Source organism: Oreochromis niloticus, linkage group LG23, assembly GCF_001858045.2.
Source record: "Oreochromis niloticus isolate F11D_XX linkage group LG23, O_niloticus_UMD_NMBU, whole genome shotgun sequence".
Taxonomy (NCBI): Eukaryota; Metazoa; Chordata; class Actinopteri; order Cichliformes; family Cichlidae; genus Oreochromis; species Oreochromis niloticus.
This window is the reverse complement of record NC_031986.2, coordinates 27,100,976-27,128,899: the sequence shown is the minus strand read 5'-3', so window position 1 is coordinate 27,128,899 and position 27,924 is coordinate 27,100,976. Positions and strand designations below refer to the sequence as shown.

General features: G+C 41.5%; 1 protein-coding gene across 1 annotated transcript in view; it reads left to right on the top strand.

Moving 5' to 3' along the window:
• Window positions 1-315: 315 nt before the first annotated feature.
• The window catches only part of LOC100706698 (kalirin), a 57,823-nt gene continuing 30,214 nt past the window's right edge, over window positions 316-27,924 (top strand). The window contains 33 exon segments of the mRNA XM_013265907.3: window positions 316-855; window positions 10,812-10,886; window positions 10,998-11,112; window positions 12,603-12,795; window positions 13,156-13,379; window positions 13,612-13,936; window positions 14,604-14,726; window positions 14,816-15,007; window positions 15,119-15,250; window positions 15,335-15,469; window positions 15,561-15,653; window positions 15,900-16,022; window positions 16,115-16,231; window positions 16,321-16,395; window positions 16,484-16,606; window positions 16,730-16,782; window positions 18,713-18,860; window positions 18,945-19,141; window positions 19,235-19,332; window positions 21,370-21,533; window positions 21,625-21,744; window positions 22,333-22,412; window positions 22,862-23,000; window positions 23,249-23,383; window positions 23,984-24,146; window positions 24,299-24,414; window positions 24,863-24,985; window positions 25,664-25,846; window positions 26,213-26,337; window positions 26,428-26,494; window positions 26,600-26,709; window positions 26,909-26,978; window positions 27,066-27,155. Coding sequence (XP_013121361.2) covers window positions 801-855; window positions 10,812-10,886; window positions 10,998-11,112; window positions 12,603-12,795; window positions 13,156-13,379; window positions 13,612-13,936; window positions 14,604-14,726; window positions 14,816-15,007; window positions 15,119-15,250; window positions 15,335-15,469; window positions 15,561-15,653; window positions 15,900-16,022; window positions 16,115-16,231; window positions 16,321-16,395; window positions 16,484-16,606; window positions 16,730-16,782; window positions 18,713-18,860; window positions 18,945-19,141; window positions 19,235-19,332; window positions 21,370-21,533; window positions 21,625-21,744; window positions 22,333-22,412; window positions 22,862-23,000; window positions 23,249-23,383; window positions 23,984-24,146; window positions 24,299-24,414; window positions 24,863-24,985; window positions 25,664-25,846; window positions 26,213-26,337; window positions 26,428-26,494; window positions 26,600-26,709; window positions 26,909-26,978; window positions 27,066-27,155 — 4,281 coding nt within the window. The 5' untranslated portion in view covers window positions 316-800.

Genomic DNA, 27,924 nt, shown 5'->3' with positions numbered 1-27,924 from the left:
CAAACTCCTTTGACTACGATGACCTGGATGACTGAGAACCTTCACAGACATAAAATAATTATATATTTTAAATAATGTTAAAAATGATATGAAATAGTCTAAATATAATAGAGTTTTTTTTTTTTTTTTAAAAAAGTTAAATAAGAGTATAATATAATAAATATATTGTAATTAATATAATTTAATATAATCTAATAAAGAGGAGGCTGAGTAAGCTGATGGCGTCAGCCTCCGTCACGTTAACGGGAGGCGCGCTCGTAGTACCGACGGCAGCAGTAACGTTATAGTAACGGGGGGGGGGGGGAAGCGGTGCAGCAGATGCTGCAACCCTCGTGCATAGCGCCCCCCTCCATCTCTCCGGTGCGCCTGCGTGCTGAGACACACACCGACACAGAGCGTCCGTCCGCCTGGACCGACAGGAGGAGAGAGAGAGAGACAGAGACTGAGGGGGGATACCGGGGGCAGTAACGGTAACGGAGGCAGTAACGGTGACGTGATGTGATGCGATGCCGCGCGGGATCACGGTAACGTAAGAACAGCAGCAGCAAGAGGAGGAGGAAGAGGAGGAGGAGGAGGACAGTCGAGGCTGAGCCGGGGAGGATGCAGCAGTGATCGGTACCGGGAGGAGGGGAACACATCCGACCGAGCCTGCACCGACCCGATCTGATGTAAAGCAGCAGGGATGGACGGGTAGGCAGGGAGGAGGCGCGAGGAGCGGAGCGAGCGACGGTACATAACGGAGGAGAGAGCGCGAGGAGGAGGAGGAGGGCGGCGGAGCAGCGCGAGGAGGAGGAGGGAGGATGAATCCGGTGGATGGAGGAGGAGAAGCGGGCCCGGACGGCCTGGCGACGGCAGGTAGGGTGTGTGTGTGTGAGTGTGTGTGTGAGTGAGAGCTGCTGTCGCCATGATGCCTCCACATCCGCCCATTGACTCAGTGTGTGTGTGTGTGTGTGTGTGTCCTATATGCTACATACCATGAATGTGTGTGTGTGTGTCAGCATCTCTCTGTCCTGCCGCTCAGATGTGTGTGTGTGTAGGGGGTCCCACCAAGGAGGATTATGGGAAGGCCTCCTTGCCTATTGAACATGTGTGTGATGTAATGTAGTGTGTGTGTATTTTATAACACTGAAACACTGTATCTAGAGGTGGAGGCAGCAGGAGCTGTGCAGGAGCCCCCGAAACCTCCACCCCCCCCCCCAACCGACCCCATGAACGCACTGAGGTCTATATGTTGGAGGCAAGCTGCTCCTCCAGCCCGTTTTGCTCTCTCTCTCTTTTTTCTTTTTTCTTTTTTTTTTTTTTTTACAAAGTTTGCTCAAACAATCATCAAACAATCGTCTTTCCAGGCAAATGCAGATAGAGCACCAAAAACTGCAGTTCCCCAAACGTCCACTGGAGGCAGGCTCCAGCAGTGACTCAGTCCTCATAGACTCCCATGTTAAAATATCTACCTGTACAACAGAAATACTCATATTCGCAGCTGCTGTAGAGGCTTAAAGTTTGCATTGTGAGGTGTGTGGCCTCTTTGACTGACAGGTGGATGGCGACCCAGGCAGCCCAGCTCAGCAAAGCAGCTAACTGGAGTCCCTGAAGAGGACATCTGGACCGTGTTTGTGCTTTTGGCTGCTGTGCAATCAGGCTGTAAATGTTTATATAAACCTGCAGACATAAAACCTCGAAGGACATATTTGAGAGGCTCCAACCAGCAGTAACTACTACAAGCCCATCTGGGAATCTGGGACTAATCAGCTATTTTATTCTCTGAACATACAGAAAAACAGAGGCTGTTATCACCCAGCAGTCATAGCAGTTATTATGACTGTTGGGTCAGCTTTCACCTCTCCAACTTCCATCTCCTTAAGCTGGATAAGCTGTTAAAAACAAAAAAAACATATTTGACATAATATCACAGAAATTGGAGAATGTACAACATCCACATTTAAGAAGCTGCTGCCAGAAAATGTTTAATTAAAAATGACACAAAAAAATTATCCATCACTTAGCAAATGTAATGGATTTTCTGTCTTTCCTGAAGCTTTTCTGAGATGAACGTGTGATTGTTTCTTATTTATTTTAATGATCAGGACTGCAGCTAATTATTTCCCCCGCTGATCAATCCGCTGATGATTTCCTCTTCGTCTGTGTGAGGTGGCTGAAAAAAAGCAAAAAGGGAAAAAGGAGAAGCAGCGAATCCTCGTACTACAGAGGATGAAAATGTGCTTGATCTAAATAAAGCCGCAGTGGAGGGACAAGTTAACATGAAAAGGAAATACTTGAAGTACAAGTACCGCAAATCTGCACTACAGCAGTGTGTCCATCTGAACCATGTATAGTAGGTGGATGGGTTTAATACAGCACATATTAGTCTTAATTTTTCTTAATATAATAAAAGTGATATTAAGGCAAATGAAGACTGGAAGACTTATAGTCATTTTGAAAGATTTACTGCTTTTCTCTTTCACTTACAGACTGGTTTGGTTTCTTGTTGTTTTATGGGCTAAATAATGAAATAAAACCAGATTCATTTAACAGATTCATTTATAGCGAAACCAGTCATTAAGTTCTCTAGTGTTATCTTTTAGGGTTTTGGTGGGTATAATTGGTGAATTGGTTGTGCTTCCTAAAAATGGTCCACCAGTTAAAGCTGGTTAGGATAGTTTAATATCTTGCTGTGATATGACCCTTTGATTGTCTGTGATTGATTGGTGCTTTTGATATCCCAAATCCATCTGATAACTTCTGTCAGGATCGGTCTGAAGATCATCTGTGCCAAATTTAGTCCCAGCTGGAAAAAAAATTGTGGCCTCAGGAAAAGTTTGAACTTTTTCTTTGAACTCACCTTGATCTAAGGAATTCAGCATACCCCATGACAAAAATGGATAAATGATTCAGAAGTTACTTGTCTAAACACACCTCCAGCTTTAATTCTATAGATCGGCTAAAGACCCGATAAACACTGGTCATTAGAGAACTAGTTGGTGGTTGCTGGCAGTTGGTTGGTTGCAAAGAGGTGGTGTATACGGTGGTGCATGAAAAACCTTTTTGTTATTGTTTTAGGTGCTCTAAGATTACTGCAGTTGCCCATTGTTTGTCATTGAACACCATCTTGTTTGCAAACACTTGCCAACTACTTGCCAAGTAGCACTGAAGCTGTGAAAAGTTTGACTGAGATTGAGAATGTTTTTGAAACATGTTGGTTGCGACAATAAGGCTTTTACTTTGAAGAGATACGATTTGTGCTGCACTTTGTACAGTTTTAAAAGCACTCAGAGAGTAAATGGTGAAATTTTGCAGACAAGTCAGTGTTTTCCATGCAAATTGTAGGCCGCCATCTCAATCTATTAGCGACCAAATCAATCACAATCTGTGTTTTTAGTGTAGCACCGTATACCTCTTTGAGAGGTACCATAAACCAACAACCACTTGCCCACCAGTGATGGAATAAACTCTGTGTTTATCGACTGGTCTCTGTTTTTCTGAGTAGGTACTAGTGGATAAGGGCTACATATGGCTGTCTGAGTGAGGCTTATATGCCAAAATTTAGCACGCTTTACGTCTCCACAAACTTATCTGTGAGCTGGTGCTGTAGATTTTGTTTAATCCTTCAGAGGACTTAACCTTGGCGGAGGTAATTACAGAATGTGTACTGAATAATGAAAGTAATCAGAAGCTTTTTTGATGATCAGTTAATCAGCTTCTCATATTTGAACATACAACTCTTTTCATGACCTTGGCAGAGGTAATTAGGAGCTGCATAATGACACTTAAAAAATAATAATTTAATAAAAGCTTCTCGGATATTCTTGCAGCTTTCCTTTATTGAATCTCAGACTGTTGGTCTGAGAAAACAGGACATTCATGGACATCACAGTGAATTTGAAAAAAATATTTTCTAAATGTTTACTTACCGAATGATTGAAAAGATAGCTGAAAAACCAATCCGAAGATTATTTAATACAGTGAAATGTGACCTTAGTCTACAGTTCACAAACTGTGGTATGCTATGACTATGAATAAGCATAATAAAGCCTAAGGCTAGTGGACCAAACGGCCTTATTAGCTTCACAAATTTCACTGCTGCCCTTCAGTAGTGGTTGGGATTCATCTTGGTGAACCAAACATAGCATAGTAAGAGCCAAATATTGTTCAGCTACAAGAGTGAAACTTATTTCTTCACGAAATCTCTTCAAAAGAGCAAAATTAGGCCAGCAAGGAATCTAGGAAGAAGTAGAATTCCTGAAATCAGTGCCTCAAAGGAATAAAACATATAATAATTTCTAATGGCAGCTAAACTAATGATAATTAACACAACCAATAAAACTAGAATCCAGAAGAAAATAAAACAAAACTGCGAAAAGTGGCTGTTGCACAGAGGCATGCATTAACCAAGCAGACCATCCATGAGACAAACCAGACCGTGTTTTTAGAACCACACAAATGTCGAAAGGCATTAAAGGCTGTGTTGTTCCAGTTAAATATGCTGGGATGTACAGAATATAAGGAACACTGAGGAGGCTTTACAAGGATATGGCTTGACAACCTTGCTAATGTTTTGCTGATAGTAGCAAGAAAATCTATGTGAAGATGTAAAGAGCAGCACTAGTCAGATATGGTTCAGGACAAGTGCTCAGCAGGCAAACGGACCTGAATTTTGAGGGTTAAAGGAAACATTTCTGACAGAAAGCAGAATTAGAAATTTCTTCTGATTTCTTCATTGCATATTAAAAACCTAAAAATAAAGTGTTGGATAGATTAAAATAAAATAAAATAAAATAACCCAGCCATGGGTTAAAGTGACTACAAACCTAACATATGGATATAGGAAAAGCTGGATTACCAGCAGGGAAAAGTGGGACACAGCCCCACGGGTCCCCAAAGGGACCTGTGGTGTCTGTTTGGCAAGCTCCCTGTGGTAATTTAAATATTTGCCACAGCTGTAGCTCAGTGGTTTAGAGCAGGTTGGCCATCGTTCACAGGGTTGGTTGCTCAGTCCCAGCAGCCTCTTCATGTTTTGGACAAAAGCGCTGCTAAATGGATGTGATGTACTTATCTTTTCTGCTAGATTGTTATCAGGCAATTGACCATGAAGGAAAACTGCATCTCATCAGCGTCATTATGAATTACAGCGTCTCTGCTTTCAGTTACATACAAACAATCCAGATGATCTTTAATGATCTCAGAGCTCTTTATCAGTTGATTTTATGCTTTTACGCTGTGTTCAGTCACACATTATCACATTTTAACTGGCAAGCAACCAACGTGGGGCTGTGTCGTGTTCCAGGAAGGTTATAGCTGTAAGACAGATAACTAATAATAATAACTAGCAGATGTCAAATAGCTTACAGTAACAAGAAATCAGCTAAATGGTGTTTGAGTAGAACAAGTGTAGGTTTAAATGTACAGTAGTCAGCTGCTGTGAACATTATGAAAGAAGATATTTTAGCAAACCACTGACAGCACTGTCAGTAACAGCAAGTTACACAATGCAACTAATGGAAAGTAGAAACACTGAGGCTAAAAGAATTTCATTATATCACAGAGGAGCATGAAGCAGTATACAGACTTTTAATGTGAAGTATTTGATGGCATTTCATTGGAGAGCAGCTGACAGACTTTTATTGTGAAGTATTTGACACATTTTTATTGTAAAGCATCTTACAGACTTTTATTGTGAAACAGCTGACAGACCTTTATTGTAAAGTCTTTGACAGATTTTTATTGTGAAGCAGCGGAAAGACTTACTTTAAAGTATTTGAATGATTTTGATTGTGAAACAGCTGACAGACTTTTATTGTGAAGTATTTGACAGATTTCTATTGTGAAGAAGCTGACAGACTTTTATTGTGAAGTCTTTGACAGATTTTTATTGTGAAGCAGCGGAAAGACTTACTTTAAAGTATTTGAATGATTTTGATTGTGAAACAGCTGACAGACTTTTATTGTGAAGTATTTGACAGATTTTTATTGTGAAGAAGCTGACAGACTTTTATTGTGAAGTATTTGGCAGATTTCTATTGTGAAGCAGCGGAAAGACTTACTTTAAAGTACTTGATTTATTTTGATTGTGAAACAGCTGACAGATATTTATTGTAAAGCATCTTACAGACTTTTATTGTGAAGAAGCTGATGGACTTTTATTGTGAAGTATTTGAGATATTTCTATTGTGAAGCAACTGACAGACTTTTATTGTGAAGTATCTGACAGACTTTTATTGTGGAGCAGCTGATGGGTAAACTGTAAAGTAGTTTGTGTGATTTTTCTGTGAATGAATCTGCATTCACGATGAAACGGCTGTGGGCAACAGGGTTTGTAGCTCTTACTCAGATCGGGCTATATGTCAGTGTAGTTCATTTTGGGCAACATAAAAACTGGATGCCTCGAGGCTGTTTTTACAAGCAGAGAAATGGCACCAAGGTCACTCAGAAAAAGACTTGTAATGTTGTATTTCTAGCCTCGGACTGTGATGTCTTCAAATCCACGAGGCTGACATTTTAGAGATTCAGAGGACACTGCGGGGAAATATATTCATTAGTTTTTGTTGTGTAATCAGTGTGATGAGTCCTGACAGACTGACAGCAAGTTCCTCTGAAGGCTTTTCATGTGCTCTGCACAGCCGCTATTTTCAGCCTGTGACTGACTCAGAGAGTGAGTGTTTTATTGGTGTCAGACAGCTTTATCAGAGTGGAAATCCCTCCTCCAAATCTTGATGGTGTCACCTTGATTGACAACCGATCGAGGATCAATCAGATGTGGCGGAACGTGCCGGGTTCAGTTGTATTTACACTCGAACAGACCTCAAACACCCACCAGCGACTCATTAGCGTCTGCAGGCTGTTAGCTTCTGCTCTCAGAGCTGCCTTATATTAACACCAGGTCCACCCACTCCAACACATTCATCTTCTTTTTTTCAAATTTGGCTAATTCACACGACAAACAGCAGCAAGTGAAGAGCAAGTGTGGCAGTGTGGAGTGTGGAGTTTAACTCGGTTATCAGCAGTAATAAAGAACTGCCTGCTCTCAGTGTTTTTATTGATGATTTATCACAGAAATAAAAACCATCAGTTACAGCACATTGGAAAGCTCATCTCAGGCTAAAGAAATCAGAGCAGGAACTGGATTTTAGGTTCCTTTAATGGGATGCAACTAAATTCAGATTGAATGATTTTGCATTTTAATTTAAACATTGGACACTGATTCCCAAATGTATTTGATCCACAGCTTGAAGCCCACCACTGCAACTAACCATAATTTTCAGTGTAGATTAATTTACTAATCGACTGATTGATTAACCATACAGAGATTCTCACAGAGCTCAAAATCACATCAACAAATATCTGCTTTCTGAGTTTAACGCTCAAAAGTAATTTGCTATCATGTCAGCTGGGGAACAGTGGCCAGTTCTCCTGTGTGGGAAGCACAAACTATGAAATCTTTGAAAAACTACTTATCAGAATGTTAAACTAGATGCTGATTGATTTTCTGTCCATTAGATGGTTCCAGTAATCATTAACCAAGCATAATTGCTGCAGCTCTATTGAAGGCTGATGTCTTTTGTACCCAACATCAGCTGAAATAGTCTCAAGCCCACCACTGCCCTCTGTAGGATACAGTGGATATAGTCAATTAATGTTTAAATGGACTTTTATATCTTATTTTATTATTCAATAGGTGGGGTTTCCTTAAAATATTAATACTATTGATTGATTTAGTGAAGATGGCTCACCACCGCTTGCTTTTACTGAGCTGCAACTATACCCCTGATCTCAATCTCAAGTTTCTTTCTTGAGCAAAGACCTTTGGCTACTTTGACCAAATAACAGTGGAAAGTTGTCTTTATAGCGCATTATAGCTTTTGATGTCCGGTCCAATCCATTCTGAGTCTCAGACGAGAGCAAACACCTACTTGAAAGACTGATTGTTAGCCTGGACACCAGGCAGCTTTGTTTTAGCATGTTGCTTGTTTAGGTTCTTCAGTTTTTGCCGGATCATGAAGTGCAGACCATTTTCTTGTAGAGATGTAAGTAAAGATGATGGTTTGTGTTGACTATTCTAGTTTGCTTCGGTAACCTTGCACGTTGAACAGTTACACTGCAGAGGTACAATGTGGCACCAAGGGCTCCTGACCATAGGTGAGAAGCTAACCCTTATTATACTCTGTCGAGAACACAGACAGCTGGAGATGCCACAGTTGAGTAGTCACTCCTGTTATATTTCTTTTGAAGTCCACTTGAAGTCTGCCGCCTGGGGCACAAGCATAGTTGGTGCATAGTAATTCAAAGTCTCTGCAGATGAGTTTGTACAGTCACAAAAACTGGCAGGCATGTGGGCGTCCACATGGACCCTCACACTCAGCATCTGATGATAAAATTTACAGTTACTCAGACCCAAGCAGAACCTAGCATTCTTTCAAATATGGAAAAAACAATCAAGTTCTTTTGACTTTCTATTATAAGACTCGACTTATGGAACAGAAGAAGTCTGGGTATTTTGCCACATGGGAAAAGGATTAAAACAGTGTAGCTCAGCAGTCATGTGAAAGCAGCAAGGCTGAGTTTAATCACCAAGAGAAACAGTTATTCTAAATCCACTTGTCATTAAACATGCATCTTCCCATTTCCAAAAGACAGTTAGTAAAGTCTTCAGTAATTCACTGCAAGTCTACAAATTACTCCTGCAGGGTCTAAGCACTGGGAAATTTTTATATTTTCCAAGATGTTTTTCTTCATGGTTATTCACATATAAAAAGAGCCTTAAAGGGATTGTTTAATGATAAAGCAAGACTTTAAGTACTTGAATTGAAGGAAACTGTAACTCGTTTTTAGATTCATCAAGATATTTCATTTCTCATCCAAGTGTTTTGTTTTTTGTTTTTGTTTTTTTCAGTTCTAACAGCTGGTGAGGAATCCCAGGTATATAACCTTTAGTGGAGTTGTGACCTTGGAGGTGGTCCTAATAACCGTTCATCCCCCCTGTCTTTAGCTTAGTTGTTTAATAAATATATGAGCAAAGTTGTGAAGCAAAGTATATAAGTCATTAGGGACTTTTCTAATCCCACTAGAGCTTAAATACCCAGGACTCGCCGTGAGCCTTTAGAACTGAAGAAGCCCTCTGAATGAGAATCAAGAATCAAAAAATATGTCTAGTTGCTGTCAACTCAAGAGCATAAGACTTCCATGACCTGGATGACCAAAAACCTACACAGGCCATGTAGGGTTTATGGATGCAAACATGGAAATCAGCAGATATACTATAGGTACCCCGCATCGTTAGGTGAAGATTAGGGAGTGTCTAACCACAAAGGAAGAGAAAGGAGGCACAGTGCTGTTGATGTTTGTCCTTTCTTTGGTAAAAATAGCTGTTGGTGAAAGCAAAAACGAAGAGGCCTGCTTACAGATTCATTGACCAAATCAGGGTATTTTTCCACATGGGGACCGGATGCAAAACAGTGCAGCTCATTAGTCATCTGAAGGTAGAACACAGTTTGACTGGACTTCTGTTATTGTTGTTGGTTGATTTTTTTGCAGAAAATATTGAAAATGAACTCCATATTTCACTTAATTTGGATGGTTTATTTTTGTAACAGCCTATGGTTTAAATTCCATTTAGTTTTCAGTCATTCCCATAGTCTTTTGGGGCTTTTCTACCTTCTGTTTGAAGTAAATATTCTTATCACAGTGAATTTATGTGTAGGTTATTTGGATTATTATCACACATGGGTGTGGCCTGACTAAAACCCTTGATGGATTATCAGGGGTCTGAAGCTGATTAGTTAATAAGTCAGTCTGGGTCAGTCTGACAGACACGGTTGGAGAAGGAGAAATGGGATGCTGCAAGGAGGGAGCTTAAGTTGGAGAAGTGTTTCTCTTCTCCTTCCTGTTTTTAGGTTTTCTCTCTGAGGGTTATTGCTGCTCGTTGAGCTGCTAATGTGAGACGTTTAATGCCTTCATTGTGTGTGTGTGTGTTGGATTAGCTTTCTCCCCGCTGTGGAGGATGATCTGACGCACATGGGAGGCCGTCTGCAACACACACTTATGTTTGTACTCCTAGCTTTGTGGGGACTGCCAGTGACAAAATGTGTTTTCAGGCTCCTAAACCATGACAAACCTAAACCTGATCAAATGTTAAAAGCACATCTCAACCCCTGAAAACAGGCCTTTGTGGGGTTTTTCAGACATAATGTCCTCACAGGGTCTTAAATTCAGCACAGTCCTCACAAATATAGGCATACAAGTACACAAAGACATGCTCCCTGAGCTGCAGGAGCTTTTTAATTGAAATGTCTGTCAGCTCCTCGCTCTGAAGCCTGATTTTGGTAGATGAGAGGAAGTAGTTTGATGTTTGCTTGTCCTTTATTTCTTAACTTTTTAAACTTGACATGAACTGAAAAATTGATGAGTGATAATAGCATCAGCCTGTGGGTGTTTTTCACCACACTGGTCCCACTCAAATATCTTGAGCTGGAACGATAAGTCAGTGTGGAGTTTTTGACCACTGTTAGCAATATTTTTACATGACGGCATCCCAGTGTGGTCGGTAGTGTGGGTGACAAAGTATTCATGCCAGTTTCACAATGCCCAACTGATAGAAAGTTGGTGGTGAAGTGAAGAAAGCGGCTGAAAATAATGTGATTACAAATATTTGAACAATAGACATGTTGGCCAATCAGAAAAAAAGTAGGCGGTTGATAAAGGGGCCCTGAAGAGTGTTTGTGTTTGTGTTTCACCTTTGATTTGGCGTTCCTATGGTGGTAGATATCTAGCTGGACTAGACTAAAGCCAGCAGCTTAAGATTTCCTCTATCTGTCTTTCAGGTTCTGGTAAAGCCGAGTGTGTCCGGGCAGTCGATGTCCTGACGGTACTCAGAGAGAAAGTGGCCTTCGTATCGGGTAAAAACAAACAAGCAAAGAAAATAGAAAAACACTAATACTGCTGCAGTTTTTATCCCAGCTTGGTCTTCATGTAACTCAGTTTGAGTAACTGCTCTATGTGTTTTCCAGGTGGACGGGACAAACGAGGTGGACCAATCCTGACCTTCCCTGCGAGGACCAATCATGATCGAATAAAACAGGAGGACCTCAGTCGGCTGGTCACTTACCTGTCCACGATACCCAGGTAAAGCTGTTTTGCAGAGCTTACCTAAATATTAGTTAGCCTGGGCTACGTAGTATATATACTTTGTCAAAATGTTATGAATAGACACAGTTTTGTGAATTGGGATTGTTAATGTTACCATTATGAATCATAAAAACATTGATTTGTGTAATGACTCACTGCCTTCACTGTTTTGGGGACAAAATGCTCTTAGGGGCTTAAGCAAGTGTTGGCTGCTTTCAGTCTTATAGAAAAACCCTTTAATGTCAACATAGTCAACTAAAGCTCATCTACAGGTTACAATTACTGTGGAGTAACACAAGGTTCCATTTTAGGTGCTATTTTATTTTGTATTTATAAGCTTCTATTCAGCTAAGTTTCATTGCTATGTAGACGACACACAGGTGAACTTTCCAAAAAGCCTGGCTGTAGTTTAAAACTGTTGGATGATACAAAGTTTTCTTTAGCTGAATAATTGAAAATCAGATAGTTCAGTCTTATTGTTTAATCCTACAAACTTTAGTACTCAAATGAAAGTTTCTTTGAAACCCTGTTTACAAATATCAGAAATTTACGAGCTCAGTTTGACCCGACCCACGGTTGTCGAATTAAGACCTGTCTTCAGAATTAAACTAATGCTTTCAAATTCACACCTGGAAAAACACATCCAAGCCTTTATAGTGTTACAGGCTTGACCATGGCAGTTCTGTCCTCTCTAGTTCGAAATGCAGCAGCTTGGCATGTATTAGCAGATGGCATCACGTCACCCGGATCCTGGCTTCTCTCTTTTGTCTTCCCATATGTTATAGATTTGATTTCAAGATTTTCCTCATCACTTTTAAAGCATGTCTAGCCCCGAGCCTTATAGCAGAAACGCTGAGACTAAATGAGCCAGCATGTGGCCTGATAGCCTCAGGTGGGTCCTTTTAAAATTGTGCTTTTGCAGGACCCCTCCACCTTGGAGTGACCTCACAGAAACAGTGAACAACTTTAATTTGCTTAAAACTTTTATAGAGTTGGTTTTTGTCATTGAAAATGATATTGTCATTTATGTCCTTTGTCTGGTTATCATCTTTCAGATGTGCTGTTTATTACATATGTTCCCTCAGTCGTCACTGGCATTTGTTTATTCTCCTTTTCTTTTTGTTTGAGTATTTTGTTTTTTGATTGTTTGTTGAAGCACTGTGTAAACCTTTTGTATTTTTTTAATTTTTTTTTTATTTTAATGCACTATCAGGAAAAGATCCAGTAAAATGCCAAAAACTAACAGTGTAAATTCCTGTTCAGGAAATTCCAGTTATCAAGTCATATCCTCAAATAGTATTTAGCATTTTTGACTTAAGCTATCTTTAACTTTAACCAGTCAAGACTTGGAGGAGCTACTAATACTAACTAACGTGGGTCAAATCTTTGTAGAATTTATGCTGGTGGAGGAAATTGTACAGACCTGATGAAAAAAATAGTATCTGGATCGTATAACCAGCTTTTGCATCTGTGTGTCTTTCTGTCAGTGAGGATGTGCGTGCTCGTGGCTTCACCGTGGTGGTGGACATGCGCGGCAGTAAGTGGGACAGTGTGAAGCCAGTACTGCGAACGCTGCAGGAGTCATTTTCCTCCAACATCCACACAGCGCTGCTCATCAAACCTGACACCTTCTGGCAGAAACACAAGACCAACCTGGGCAGTGCCAAGCTCAGCTTCGAGGTACGTTACTGCACAGTGAAGATCAGCTGTCATTAGCTTAAGTGTCAATTCTCCTGCTGATGCCACCTGAAGCACTTCTACAGGCAGTACTGTTAAACTGAGTGCACTGACTTTTAAATGAAGTATTACTACTGCTAAGAAGAGTACTGCTCCATTGAGACTACTGTGCCCAAGTGAAAAACCACTAATGTTGGATGTTCTTCTAAAATTACCCCTTTATCACATACTAAAACTACACCTAAATGAAGTGCTCATGTTACAGAAGTTACTGCTACTACTTACAACCTGTGTGTACTATAGTACAACTACTCAGTTCTTGACATTCCCCTGCAGTATGCAGTAACCTGTTTCTGTCTCCAGACAAGCCTGGTGTCCGTGGAGGGTCTGTCCCGGCTTGTCGACCCCTCCCAGTTGACCTCTGACCTCGGCGGCTCATTGGAGTATGACCATGTAGAGTGGACTGAGCTACGCCTGGGCCTGGAGGAGTTCTCAGGGGCCGCCACACAGCTGCTGGCCCAGCTGGAACAGCTAGAGGTCGGACTGAACCGCATACCAGAGCCGCAGGATGTTGATGAGGCCCGCAAGTGAGTGTTTTTTCTCTTGTGTTTACCATATAATCTTAACCACTTACCTGCAAAATTACACACAATTCCAGTCAGATTTCATGAAACTTCCGAGTTGGCGCACAGGCAAAGAAAGCACCCGTTAGATTTTGGTGTGGATCCAGAACGCTTCCTTTAAAACTGCAAACCTTCTTGGCAAATTAGCTCTTTTAAGGGTCATTAGCCAAGTCTCCCTCCATGTTTCTCTCTTTAGACTTCTTGAGGAACATGGTCGTCTCCGTAATACTATTGCCACCGCACCAGTTGATGCCCTTGACCGAGAAGGCCGGTGTTTACTCCAACGTATGCGCCTTGGCCCTTCACACGGTGACACCTCTAATGAAGGTGGTGGGGGGGGTGGCAGCCACGGCAGCTGGCTGTCAGGTGGGGCGGACTTCCAGAGCGTGGCTCCAAAGGTTTCGTCCCTGCTGGACCGACTGCAGGCGGCTCGCACCCACCTCCTGCAGACCTGGAGTGACAAGAAGCTGCACCTGGACCAGGCGCTCCAGCTACACCTCTTTGAGCAGGACGCCACCAAGGTGAGGTTTATGCCGTGATAAGCAAGTATGAAACCTAACTGGTTGGAAGCAGAATGAAAAAAAAATATTTGTTTGCTCTGTTAATGTAGGTGCTGTCACATTTCTCAAAAGACTGACTTAAGTTCTGGGGGGTTCTCCCATGTGTCAACAAACATCATGTTTGTTTTCATGAGAACAAAGCTGCAAATCACAGTTGACATGTTGCAAATTAGGTGACATGTGTTGCAGACAGGGGAAGCTGTCAGCCCTTAGAGTGAAGAACAGAAATGAATAAAGATTTTATAACGATCCTTCTCGCAGAGTTAATGTCTGTTGAGCCTCTGGATGGTAACACTGGAAATGGTTTTTTGAGCTACTTTTGCATTGCCTAACCTCGCTTTTTCACACATTGTTTGGCATCCTTTACATTAAGTTTGTAATGAGTTTCATGGTGCTTAAATTAAATGCAATAACTTTTGCACCAAGTTTGCCATCTTTTATGATGCTCTGCATTTCTTTGTATTATGTTTTGTGTCCATCAAATTTAAGTTTTCAGTCTCTCACATTCAGGTTGATGTTCCTTACATTAACACTTCTTTATCTTTTGTTTTATTCACATCAACCTTAGCATCCTGGATAGATGTGTCAGATAGCTGGGTGCTAACCTTTCTGTCTCCCTCTGTCTTAGATGTCCGAGTGGATCGCTCACAGTAAAGAACTGTTCATGCAAAGCCTGGTGGAGGTCGGTCAGAACCACCAGCACGCTGTCGACCTCCAGACACAACACCAGCACTTCACCGCCAACTGCATGGTCAGTCAGCGAGTGCACATGTGTCTGTGTGTGTGTTTTTGTATAGAGTGATTTTAATGAGCTGAACCGACATGTTTGTGTTTGTGCAGAATGGCAGCGTGAACGTGGACAGCGTTGTCACTGTGGCGGCAAGGCTCGCAGAGGCTGGTCATTATGGTGCAGAACGGATCGCCATGGTTTCGTCAAAATTACAGGAGGACTGGAAGTCCCTGACCACGGCACTGGAGGAGCGCAGCAACACGCTCGCCATGGCAACCGGCTTCCACCAGGGGGCAGAACAGGTGACCTGTATTGATTTATATTACCATACTTGTCTCCTCTTATATGACACTGCAACAGTCAGGTGATGTTCTCATGTCAAAAAACCTACTTGTCTGTCTCTGTCTGTTTAGTTCCTGCATCGGGTGGAGGGCTGGGTTCAAGTGTGCTCTGAAGGGTCACTGCCATCGGCGACAGCAGAGCTGGAAGCTGCTGTAAAAAAACACCAGGAGCTCAATAAAGAGATCTCTGCAAACTACACAGAGGTACATGCCTGTTTGTGGTCTCAAATCCTGTGTGTGCTAGACAGCTGTCTGTCTCTTTGTGTATCAACACCTGTCCTTCTTCAGGTCAGCGAGAGTGGTAAAGCATTACTGGATGTCCTCCAGCGCTGCCCAGCATCAGATTCTGACGAATCAGTGCCCAAACCTGACTTCACTGCCGCCACACACAGCATCATGGGAGTTCTCCACCAAGTGATGCAGGTATGTCCCTCCGTGACCTGTCTCACATCCTCCACATCCAATGTGCAGGCAGCAAGATACGTGGAGTGATACAGATTGTCGTTGTTTGCAGGGTCACCATGAAGTGGAGAGGGCATGGCAACACCGCAAGCTCCGCCTCCATCAGCGCCTGCAGCTGTGTGTGTTTCAGCAGGATGTTAAACAGGTATGACCAAAAATGTAGATGCTGATCCAGTTTGAAATATGGATTTATATTCAGAGCCAGATTCTGAAGAATCCACTTCAATGTCCAAACTAAAATTCTTATAGCCACACATTATATTAAATGTTTGGGTTTGTTTGTTTTCTAAATTATCTAAAATCTTAGATATTTGTGTACCATTCAAAAGTTCTGAGCTCAGGAGAAAAAGGATCTGAGATTCAGGTTAACCTCCACATGTCTGTCTCTCAGGTGTTGGACTGGGTGGAGCAGCATGGTGAGGTTTTCCTGAACAAACACACTGGTGTGGGGAAATCTCTGCACCGAGCACGAGCCCTGCAGAAACGCCACGACGACTTCCAGCAGGTCGCACAGGTACCGTAGGCTCAAGACCCACATATAGTTGATCTTTAAGTCCATGAGGTGCAGGTGCAGCTGCAGCTTGCTAATTTCTTCCTGTTTGTTAGAACACATACACCAACGCAGAGAAGCTTCTGGAGGCAGCAGACCAGCTGGCTCAGTCTGGAGAGTGTGAAGAGGAGGAGATTTACCAGGCGGCCCGAGACCTGGAGCTCCGCATGCAGGTGTGTCTGTTGAAGGGAGGGGAGAAGGCGGGGCTGTGTTGTAGTTTATATGCTGTGAATGTGTGGTTTACACTGTTTACATATCACAGGCCTTTATCCAGCGTGTTGAACAGAGGAAGTTGCTGCTGGATCTCGCTGTGTCTTTCTACACGCATACAAAGGAGGTAATACACACTGACACACACTTTGTAACCACTCGTCAGAGGTAATATTATTAACAGTAGCTGGTCTTCCTCTCTTCTTCTCCTCCAGCTCTCAGCGTGGATGGATGGACTCCAGAAACAGCTCTCCTCAGATGTCCTTGTATGTCCAGACACTGTGGAGGCTCTTCAGACTCTCATAAGCCAGCAGCAGCAGCAGCAGGCCAACACACAGGTAACAGCCCAGCTGTGACCTCTGACCTTAAGTCTAACCCCGTCATAACAACCTAACACCCGCACCTGACCCCTGATCACCTCTAACCCTCACACTAACCCGAGCTCTAACCCTGACCTACAGGAAGCTGCGATGAGTGTCATCCGGGAGGGAGAAGACCTCATCCTGCAACTGAGGTACACACACACATACACAGTGGGTGTGTTTGTTTTAAGCCACAGTGCTGCACTGCTTACTAGTGCATGTCATTATTGAAGATCTAGATGTTTTCTCCATCTAAACAGCTCTGTGAACCTGTCTGGTCTGGTCTGTGTGGCTTTGTTTGTTTTACTTGATTATTTAGAAAGTCCATATGCACCTTGGAACTTTGTGAACCAAATCTTGTGTTTTTCGGGTTATGCAGAATGTGTGTGTGTTTGGTTTTGGGGTTTTGTGAAATGTATGGGCTCGTTTGTTTTCTCTTGTATGTGGATTATGCAGGTGCTTTTATTTTCTGGATTATATGGAATGTGTGGGTACATTTGTTTTCTGTATTGTAAAGAACGTTTATGTGCATTTTAGGATTTTGTATCAAACAAAGTGATTACCGTATCTGTACAAGAAGTGATGCATGAAAATGAAGACTGTATTAGTATATCAAAGGCGCCAATTGATAGTGAGAAGAACTATTTTCTGATGAGGTAAAACACAATATTTTGCTTAAAATCACAAAAACAGCCTTCACCCAAAGTGGATTATTTGCTGGGAGGTGTTAACAAATGCCGACATGGTGCTGAGTGAGCCTAAGAGGCAACTGGAAACCAAACATTCTTCAAAGAGAAACTTTACCCACTTCTAAAGTTCACTGTATCAAAACCTGAGGCAGTAAGACTGCTTGTTTGTTGCTTTATCTGAAACTGTGTGATAAGGATGTGTATGCACTTCATGCGCTTGTAGAGTTCACTACAAAACATGTATCATGCCCAAGACTGTTTTGATTAAACAGTAAAATCAGAAGAATTGATCATATGGATCAGTTGTTTATGGATATAAGTACATCTTAGCTTTGAAATTTCTCTTGCCTCTTGGTGTGCATTGAAAACAAAAAGTCTGAAAACAACGGAGGTAGATTATGTTAAGTTTGTGTAGAGTTTATTGCAAGACAAATTCTGTGTTTGGGAGAAATTAAGAAATTAATGAATTGAAAATGAACTGGTCTCTGTGGTAAAAACAAAGTTGACCATAAAGGTAAAGCTGTTGATTTACCTTTTGATCTGCATTCCTACGCTCACCTGTGACCACCAGCGGTGGGCAGTGATCGAAATAATGAGATGAGAATGAGTGTGTCTGGGCTCTCCCTTTGAAATAGGTTGAGGTAATTAGAGAGGAGCTCAGAAGAGACTCACTACTCCTTTTTACTAAAAGAACCAGTTGAAATGGTTCTGGTATTTCATTAGGACATCTCCTGGATGCCTTTAAGGTGCATGTCCAATTAGGAGCAGACCCTGGGGCAGACCCAGGTGCTGGAGGAGGTAGCTGGGTAGATGGAGGTCTTTGAGTCTCTGCTTAAATTGTTGTCCTAACTAGCCAGTCCTGCATGAGTGGATAAAAAACGTATGGATGAAAATGCTTATTACTACACACAGAACTAATAAACAAGAACAAAGTGTTAAATTCTTGTTTCCTGGTCTCTGAAGAGTATATAATGATCTATATATGACCCTTACACTCTTGTGTTTGTTTACTAATTTGTGGATTCAATTGTTGTGTTGGCATTTGTTTTCACTAGACAGGGCAGTTAAGAGGCCTGTGTGATGCTGATTTCTATTATAATCATGGTTGTGTTTGTTTTCAGGTTTACATAGACTTAAACTACATAAACTACTAGTTTGTTCTTTATGGCGTTTTACAGCCGGTGTATTTGTTTCAGTGTTCATGCAAACTCAGAGGCCTGCACTGGGTGTTGGTGGGTGCCTTTGTGTAAGATTTGACTAATGTGTGTAGGTGCATTTGTTTTTCGATTTGTATATCCTGCAAGAATATATTCATTTTCAGGTCAGGACATTTTTATTTGTAGCTTTTTGAATGTTTACATATTCCTATAACGAGTGGGTGGGTTTGTTTCAGGCCCCAGGGCAGCTCGGTGGCCCATGTGGAGTCAGTGCTGCAACAGCTGGAGGAGTCTCACGTTCAGTTGGAGGAACTTTTCCATCAGAGGAAGATCCGACTCGATGTTTATTTACAGCTGCGCATACTGCAGCAGTGCACGCTGGAGGTTCATTTACATTCTACTTTTCCATACAAATTTTCCCTCCTTGCATGAGGTTGGAAAGGTGAACTTCATGATTGTGTTTTCCAGGTTACTGGGGAAATGGACGCCTGGAAACAAGACCTTCAGAAACAGTCCCAGGACTTCTCCACCGAGAAAATAGCATCAACAAGGCTAGCAGATGCAAACCAGGACAAGCTGGCCCAGGATAAGTTAGCACTGGGTCAGTCACGTCTAGTGGAGGCGACCCCCGAGGCACTAACATTAGCACAGCAGCGCATTCACAGGTAAGCGGGCCAAGATGATGTCATCTCCCTCACTCGACACAATGATAACTCTTGACGCAGGCTTTGATTCATAGATTGGTGATTGAATTGTAGGCACATGGAACGAAGGCTGGCTATGAACAACATGATTTATGAGGTCATCCAGCAAGGCCATGACCTTCAACAGTACATCACAGAGGTTGTGGCATCAGGTAAGAAATTCACTCTCATGTAGTTTACTTTTGCTGGCTGAGGCAGTCAATTAAACTGAAACATATCGACAGAAACATACATCATGTTCTTCGGTGACGTAATGTCTGCTTATAAAAGGGGAACCAAGATTGAGTCCTGTGGTAAGGCACAAGAAACGAAAGGTGATATAAATTTTGAATTTTAGAGGTTATTAATGGGCCGCAGTAAATACTTTAGTTTGGGGGCTCTTCGGTTGTTAGTGGGGTTTTATTGTTAGCAGCTGAGAGGTTTTCTCTTTAGTTTCCAGAGATATGGTTTGGGGTCACAAAGGTATTTAATAAAATCCAGGTAATGTGGTTTACAATACCTAAGAGACTCTAAGATCTGTGTATGGACACCATGAATAATGCCAAGGTAGACCAAAGCCCTCATGAGCTTCCCATAGTTATAAGTAAGTGGTTCTGATTTCTGATAGTGTATCACTGATGTGCTCCAGGTGTCTTAAAGTGTTTTCTAGTGATCCTTGAGTGTGTTTAGAAGTTACTTAGGGGATTGTGGAAATCCCTTAATTGGATTTTGCTTATTTATTTAATTATTCTTTAAGGGATTTCTAAAGAAGATTGCTAGTGGCTGGGGATATTCCCTCAAAGAAAGGACCTTGAGACATTTCTGTTAATCATGCCCTCAGTGTTTTAGTTAGTGTCGCCCTGTGGGGCTCAGTAGTTTCTGAAGTAATTGTGGGTTGTGATTTTTAACATTTCCATGAGGGGGCTCCAGATATCTTGGGTGTCTGCTGATCATTTGAAGGTACTCAAGAGGTTCCAGAGATCCCTGACAGTTATGTACCCGAATAGGTTTCAAAGTACAAGTATTCATTTTTGAAATGTGCCAGTTCAGAGGTTGCTTTATGATTTATTATGATAATTCTAATATTTGACCTGGATTATAATTTCTTTAACCAGCGAGGTTGTTCACACCAGCTTTATATATTAACCGTTGAACTTCACCAGCTCAGTACTGACCTATCTAGGATCAGGGTTGGGGTTGGTTTTAGCCACATACCAAATAGATGTTACATTTCAATTGTTTTATAACATTTCAGACATTTCAAATGTTTTATAGTTTGGGTGGACGTTCACCAAACCCAAACAATAAACCTAACTCTATATGGGTCGGTCTTCACTGCGAGAATATTAAGTGGTTAAAAAAACTTTAGCATGTTCTGTAATGTCTGCAATAAAGTGCTGCTGAGTATGAAATGAAGTGTGACTGAATTAAATTGAGGTATTTCATTTTTCATTTAGTCATCGACCGAAGAAGTTGTTTCCAGCCACACTTTGAGAATCCTGTCTTTAAAAGGTTCTGTTGGACTGGTTGGTTTGCAGAGACAACTGAAGGGGTAGTGATGATACTAAAACAGGCTATGTGGTCCTTGAAGTGCTTCCAGGTTTTCTGGTTTCAATCCAGGGCTTGTAGCTGTATTTGAGGGGGTTTTGGCTTTCCTTGAGGGGCTAATGAGGGCTTTGATGGCGTCAAACAGCAAAGCTGGCAAAAGGCCGAACGGGGACAAAGCAGAATAGTGCAGGACAGTGGCAATACAATGGCATGTTGATTATGTTTAACCTCCACAGAATAGAAGAGAATTGAATGCAGCAGAATAAAATAGAAATCAGTCAGCACATTTGATGCTCCTGCGTAGCCTCCGTCTGACCACTTCAGTAACACACTGATGATATTAGGGGGGAGAAAGGGGGGGCACCGAGGATAATGGGGGAGGGGGGAAGGGGGGAAGGGGGATGGGGTTGCCATGGAAACTGTTCTCTGAAGCACACAGCTGGTCCCCATAGAAACCAGCGTATTGAATTTGCCATGGAGACACACAGACACACACACACACACACCAGCAAAAACTTGCCTTGGTTCATGCATCCATACACATGTGAACAGAGATATACACAAACAGCTGTCTTAGTGTACTTGTGGGGATGTTAGCACCCAAAACGCCCTCTCTTTGAAGGTCTAAAATGTGTGTATCTGTATGTGTGTGTGTGTGTCAGGTATCGAGCTGTCCGAGGCAGAAGGAGGAATCTCCTCTCAGGTGGAGGAGCTGCAGCACCTCCTGCAGGACAAACAGAAGGAGCTGCAGCAGATTGCAGATCTCATACACACACACCTGGAACAGAATCTGCAGCTGAGACACCTGCAGAGCCAGGTTAAACAGGTAACACACACAGATGAACAGGTGCCAGGTGCCAAGTGGGGACTAAAGGTGATGATGCTGACCTGTCTCCATCCCTGTGTATCTGTCTCAGGTGCTGGGTTGGATCTCTGAGGGGGAGGTCATGTTATCGTCCTGCATGTTGAATTCCAGCTGTTTGTCTGAAGCTGAGCAACTGCAAAGGGAGCATGAGCGTCTCCAACAGGCCATAGAGGTTATTGCACACACAATGCAAACAATACACTCCAATCAGCAGAAGTAAGAAAAAGGAGAATTCTTAAATGGCTTCTACATCAAAACTATGCTAAGATATCAGGTTTCTAAACAGCATAAAAATATGGATTTTCTCCACTTTACAGAAAAAAATATAGAAACATCTCTAAACAGTTTTTCTAAAAAAAAGATAAGACAGTAACAAACACTAAAAAAATATCTGTTCAGTATTTTAAGAAGAAAGTATTTATAGACTTACCATAACATTGCCCTTTCTGAGTAATTTACATATAGATGTATAGATGTAAATATGTGTGGCTGTTCTTCAGACTTCAGGTTATCACAACACGAAATGCATCAAACTCTGAGCAGCTTACCAGCTCAGCTAAATGGTTTCCTGTGGGAAACCCTGCATGACAGCGAATAAATGACCCTGCCCTCATGCCGAGGATGAGTCTGATGTGTTTGCAGTCCATCACAGCAGTCAGCTTTAGAGGTTACCACAACAACAGGGACTCTCACACACAAAGTCCTCCCGACGGATTAACGGAAATGAAGTGGATGTGCTGTGCCTTGTCTTTTTCTCCAGTCTCTCCTTCATGCTGACTCCCTGCAGAGGACCCATCAGGTGGCCCTGGCTCTGCAGCAGAGAGCAGAGCTCTTGGTCAGGTTAGTTAATCTATTATTATTAATGCTAATTGGCTAAATATCTCATTATTAACCACTGGTCTCATTAATTTCCAGTAAAATCTGGCTTAAAAACAATTTTATAAAGTCTTAAATACAGACATAGCAGTGCTTTATCAAGTACATAGTAACCCTTTGTACAAAAGTTATATAAGCCCATGTATGTACTGCTAACTGTTATTGTAATTCATAAAATTATATTATACTTCACAATATTTCCAGAAATGAATCAATCAAAGCAAAAGCTTTGATCATCTGTCACCTTCTGGTGTTCTGTGTTAGAGAGAGCTCACATTTCCCAAACTGTAAAAGAATCATTTTTATAATATTCATTACTATCATTTAAAGTTAAATGATGAAAATGTTACATTTCTTCAGGAAGGCTAGTAATGAGTCTGTTTAACAACTGACATCTGCGCTTTCCTCCTTAGGTCAGGTCATTATGACCCAGATGCAGTGAGGTCTTGTGCCCAGACAGTGGCGCTACACTGGCAGACTCTGATGCTGAGGATTGAAGACAGACTTAAATTAGTTAACGCATCTGCTGCCTTCTACAGGACGTCACAGCAGGTAACGCTGAGAGACTGTAACTGCGCCTGACAAATAAACAGTGTCAAGCACTTAACTGAGTGGTTAGCAAACTCGTGACATATTACAATTATCTTAAATAAAAAATAATTGTAATACTTTAACTATGGAGCACATTGTTTTTCCAAACTTACTTTTTAGGTTGTGTAAATATTTAAAATTTAAACCACAGTCAGCTGGAAATTCATAGTATACTGTGTTTCTTCAATTGTGTACCTGCCTGTTTCCAGGTGTGTGGTGTCCTGGAGAGTCTAGAGCAGGAGTACCGCAGGGAGGAGGACTGGTGTGCAGGAGGAGAAAGACAGCCGGAGCAGCTGGTGCCGCTCATCAGCAAACACATGGAGCAGAAGGAGGCATTTCTAAAGGTGAGGAACTCTGGAAAACCACCACAAACTCCAAAATAGAAGCTGATCATTGCTAATACTTTACGCTGAAAACGAGTCCAATCAACTGCTATCATAAGTCATGGGCAGGCTTTAGTGACATATCCTATTAATAGGATACTTGAATAAAGTTAAACACATTTATTTATTTTGAACAGTTTTCTTGTTCAATGGTCATGGAAAGTTCTCATTGTATTAAATTTAGCAGTCCCAAAACACCCAACATGAGCTGTCCTCATTTGTTTATTTTGACAACCTCAAGAGCATTTATGAAAGTTGTACGATCTGGGGCAGTCGTACAAGTGTTATCAAAGTACTTCCCTAATCAAGTCTTTCTACGTGGCATATATTTTGGTAACTATTTGAACAATTATTTGTAAGTGCTTGTGGAGAAAATGGCAAGTTAAATTTTACTAAACCTGGTAATAAAGTTTGATTTTGGATGGAGTGAGCCAAGCCTACCACAATGCTGAAACTGTCGGCTCTTTAAAGGCAGGTAATGATCGATCATAGATATCTATTCGGGCTTATTCAAGGTCCAGGTCTTTTTCTCATAATGTCTCTGGTGTTGGACATCGACAGGCCTGCACTCTGGCCAGACGGAACGCCGAAGTTTTCCTCAAGTACATTCACCGTAACAGTGTCACCATGGCGACCATCTCTGGCCACAGTGTCACCGTCTCCGGGGTAACAGGGGTTGCAGAGGTCACTGGGCACTCCAGGGTGCCCGAGCAACAGGTCAAAGGTGAACAAAAATATATACATGAGAAATATTCAAGCATTTGTTGGTGTAAATACAGAATTACAGTGGAGCCGGGATCACTCCTTGAGGAACACCACACTTAATGGCAAATTATAGTGGTAATTTGACTTACCCAGATGTGTCTGTGCACTCAGGTATCCTCAGTGAGCTCCTCCAGAGAGAAAACAGAGTTCTTCATTTCTGGACTTTAAAGAAACGTAGACTGGATCAATGCCAGCAGTATCTGATGTTCCAGAGCCACGCTCAGCAGGTAGATGCGGTCTGCTAAATTATTAGCACTGTTATTCATTCTCTGTAGGTTTCACTCATTAACAACAAAATCAGCAAATCATATATACTGATCAGGTGTAACATAACATTATGACCACTGACAGCTGGCTCGTGTGGTCTGTTCCAACAGACAAGCTACTGTATCTAACAACTTTGATTCTCAAGCATACAAAGTTGCTTCCTTTTTCAATCTTACATGATAGTAAATTAAATATTTTGTCCTTTGAATCATTGTGCTGTTGTTTTGTGCAGCATGATACATTTTTCAGTGTTTTCTGTTGTTGAGTAGGTCAAAATACTAATCAGTTAATACAGTAATTGTGTTGCGTGAAAAGTCTCGCATACTCTCTGGGTGTTCGCATTATATTTTGGAAATGCTGACTTTGAGTTATTGAAGGACATCTGTCTAATGTGTCCTTTTGTTGCAGGCTCTGGAATGGCTACAACAGTCAGGGGACCACTACCTGGCCACACACACATCACCTGGAGCGACAGTGGCTGAGACGCAAGAACTGCTGAACCAACACAGGGAGTTCTGCATTTCTGCCAAGGTGTGTTTTTTTCCATGGTTTATTGAAATGTATATCATATTTTTATCACTTTCTATGAACAGTACTTCCTAGTAAGATAATTAATTAGTTAATGTAGTCTGAGCTCATGTTTGGATTGCTCAGCAGCCTTATGATGCACACGCTGAGGGGCCAATGACCCTCTAGCCAAAGCATCTGTTTGAAAAGACTGTTAATATTTGGTTGCTTGATACTCACAAAAGCAGAGCAGCAAACAGCTATGAACTAAGGCCATCTGTGTACCAGTCCACCTGTCAGTCAAAGAAACCATATGCTCTCATAATGCAGACTAAGTCTTAATAGGTGAGCACTTTACTCTTCAGTGTTGATTGTTTGTGCACAGAGAAAGACAGAAAATGGTGGAAAAAGATGCCAAAAATCCCTTATAGAGAAACAAAAGGCCATTATGAGATGCAAAACAACCACTAAGAGATGTATTGTGATCAAGGAGATACTGAACAGCTACAAAGAGACCACGAGAGATGTAGAACAACCCAACAAAATTCAAAAAATCAGTTGGATTTACCATTTTTATGGATATTAAAGTGTTTCCCTGCTCCATTTTGTGTGCTGAATATGATTAAAATCAGGAAAAGTGCTAGCAAACCACATGTTGTTGTGAGGTTGAATTTAACTAAATTATGACCTTGTTTCTGTCAGCATACGCAGGAAAAGGTTCACCTGCTAATCCAGCTGGCCGAGAGCATGCTGGCTAAAGGCCACGCCCACCGCACTGAGCTCCGTCGTTGTGTTTCTACGGTTGACAAACGCTACCGGGACTTCACCGTCAGGATGGGGCAGTACCGGCACCTGCTGGAGACGGCCCTGGGAGGCTGCTCACAGGTAAACGACACAAGTACTGACTGTGGAGCAGGAACTCTCCACATTTGAAAGCGAAAACATGTGAGTGAGTGTGATGTGATTCTAAGTGTTTTTGCAATAAACACATCAACATTTACTGATGTGTGAACCTTTGCATAAAGTTTATTTCCATGTAAAACAGGTTATGATTGAATAATATGAAGGTATATATCATACAAATGCAGCTTTTTGAATTATTAGCAACATACAAGCTGCAAATGTGTGAAATTAGAACGCAGATCTGTTGCTGTACTTCTATGATTATTCAGATTTAGAAAAAATATATTAAAAATAAATATAAATGTATGTGTGTTTTAGTGAGTTTACCTTGTATAGTTTTCCTCTCAGGATAACAAGGACTTGGAGCTCGAGCTGATCCCCAACAGTCTGTCAGACTCCGACCCCGAGGTCAACCTGTCCGATCCAAGCCACCAAGTCAGCGATGAGAAGAGACGTTCCGCCCGCAAGAAAGAGTGAGTACTCTGATATTACTGATATTACTATAGATATTACTGGTAGCAGTACTACTGCAGTACTCTGATAACACCTGTGTGTGTCCTCAGGTACATCATGGCTGAGCTCCTTCAGACAGAAAGAGTCTATGTCAGAGATCTGCAGGAGTGTATTGAGGTATATTTTCAGAATTTGTGGGTTCTGATTACTGGCTGTGACGCAACACAGTACTACATAATACTAAATTGTACTTCCTGCTGTTAATACGATTACCTGCTGCAGACATACCTGTGGGAGATGACGAGCGGCTCAGAGGACGTCCCACCTGGCCTTGTAAACAAGGACGATATTGTGTTTGGAAACATCCAGGATATCTACGAGTTCCACAACAGGTACTATTAAATATCCTGCTAAATGTGCTGCAAACACTGCAATATTCTAATGGATGTATTACATTAGGAAACATCCAGGACATCTATGAGTTGTAAACATCTCCAAACTACATGTTTAGATATCATAGGTCCATAACTGTTATTAAAAGAATATTAAAATAGATTTAGAGAAATTAATATTTTCTCTGTGTTTTTGCAGTATTTTCCTGAAGGAGCTGGAAAACTATGAACAGCTTCCTGAGGATGTTGGACACTGCTTTGTCACCTGGGTATGATTCCTTTTTTTAAATTTCAGGTTGTTTATTTATTTTAAACCTACAGAGCTAATGATTAATCTGTGTTTATTTCCCTATCAGGCTGATAAGTTCCACATGTATGTGACGTACTGCAGGAACAAACCAGACTCCAGTTTACTCATCCAGCAACATGGCGTGGCGTTCTTTGAGGTCTTTTTCAAACACCACAAACATCAACTTAACAACCTAATATTAGCCAATAGTTTAGTTGGGTAGCACTTTATTTATCTTTATTCCAAATATTATTTTTTAAATATATAAGAGTTTCGTCAATGAAAACAAGTTTGGATTTCACTAAAACACAGCTATGTTTACGGCTTTCCTGTGTTTTCTGGACCCATGTCAAGCAAAACCTGGCAGCTTCATCTTCTTCAGCAGACTTTGAAACTTTTGGGTTGGAAATTTGTGAATGTGACACTTAATGCCACAGAAATGTAAACTAAGCTGGCGAAACCAAGCTCCCTCAATTCGCTGTGGAAAAAAATAAGATCTACCTGGGATCAGTCGTCTCATTTAGAGCCCAACATTCAGATATCTGTGATTCTAGCAGTTTTGTCATTACCGTTCCCCAAGAGACAAAACAAAGTATCAACCAACCCAGAGATTAGTTCCACCACACCAGAAGTGCACTCCATCAGTCAGTCACTATGTTTGACTATGAGGTTTAGACACTGAGCCAACAGAAAGAAGAAAAGCTAAATGGTCTAGATTTCCCTAGATACAGTTTCTCATGGAAAGTTGGATCACAGAAAAAGATCTTGGAAAAATGTTGGTAAAAGCATTTGTTAACCTCCCAATATTATTCAGATGGCGTCTTTAGAGTTAGTTGCACATCTACCCTTCTTTATGAAGGATTCCTTCTTGCTGAATGGAAATCTTACAATAGAAGAACTCCAAGGCCCAAATGCCTGTAAGACAC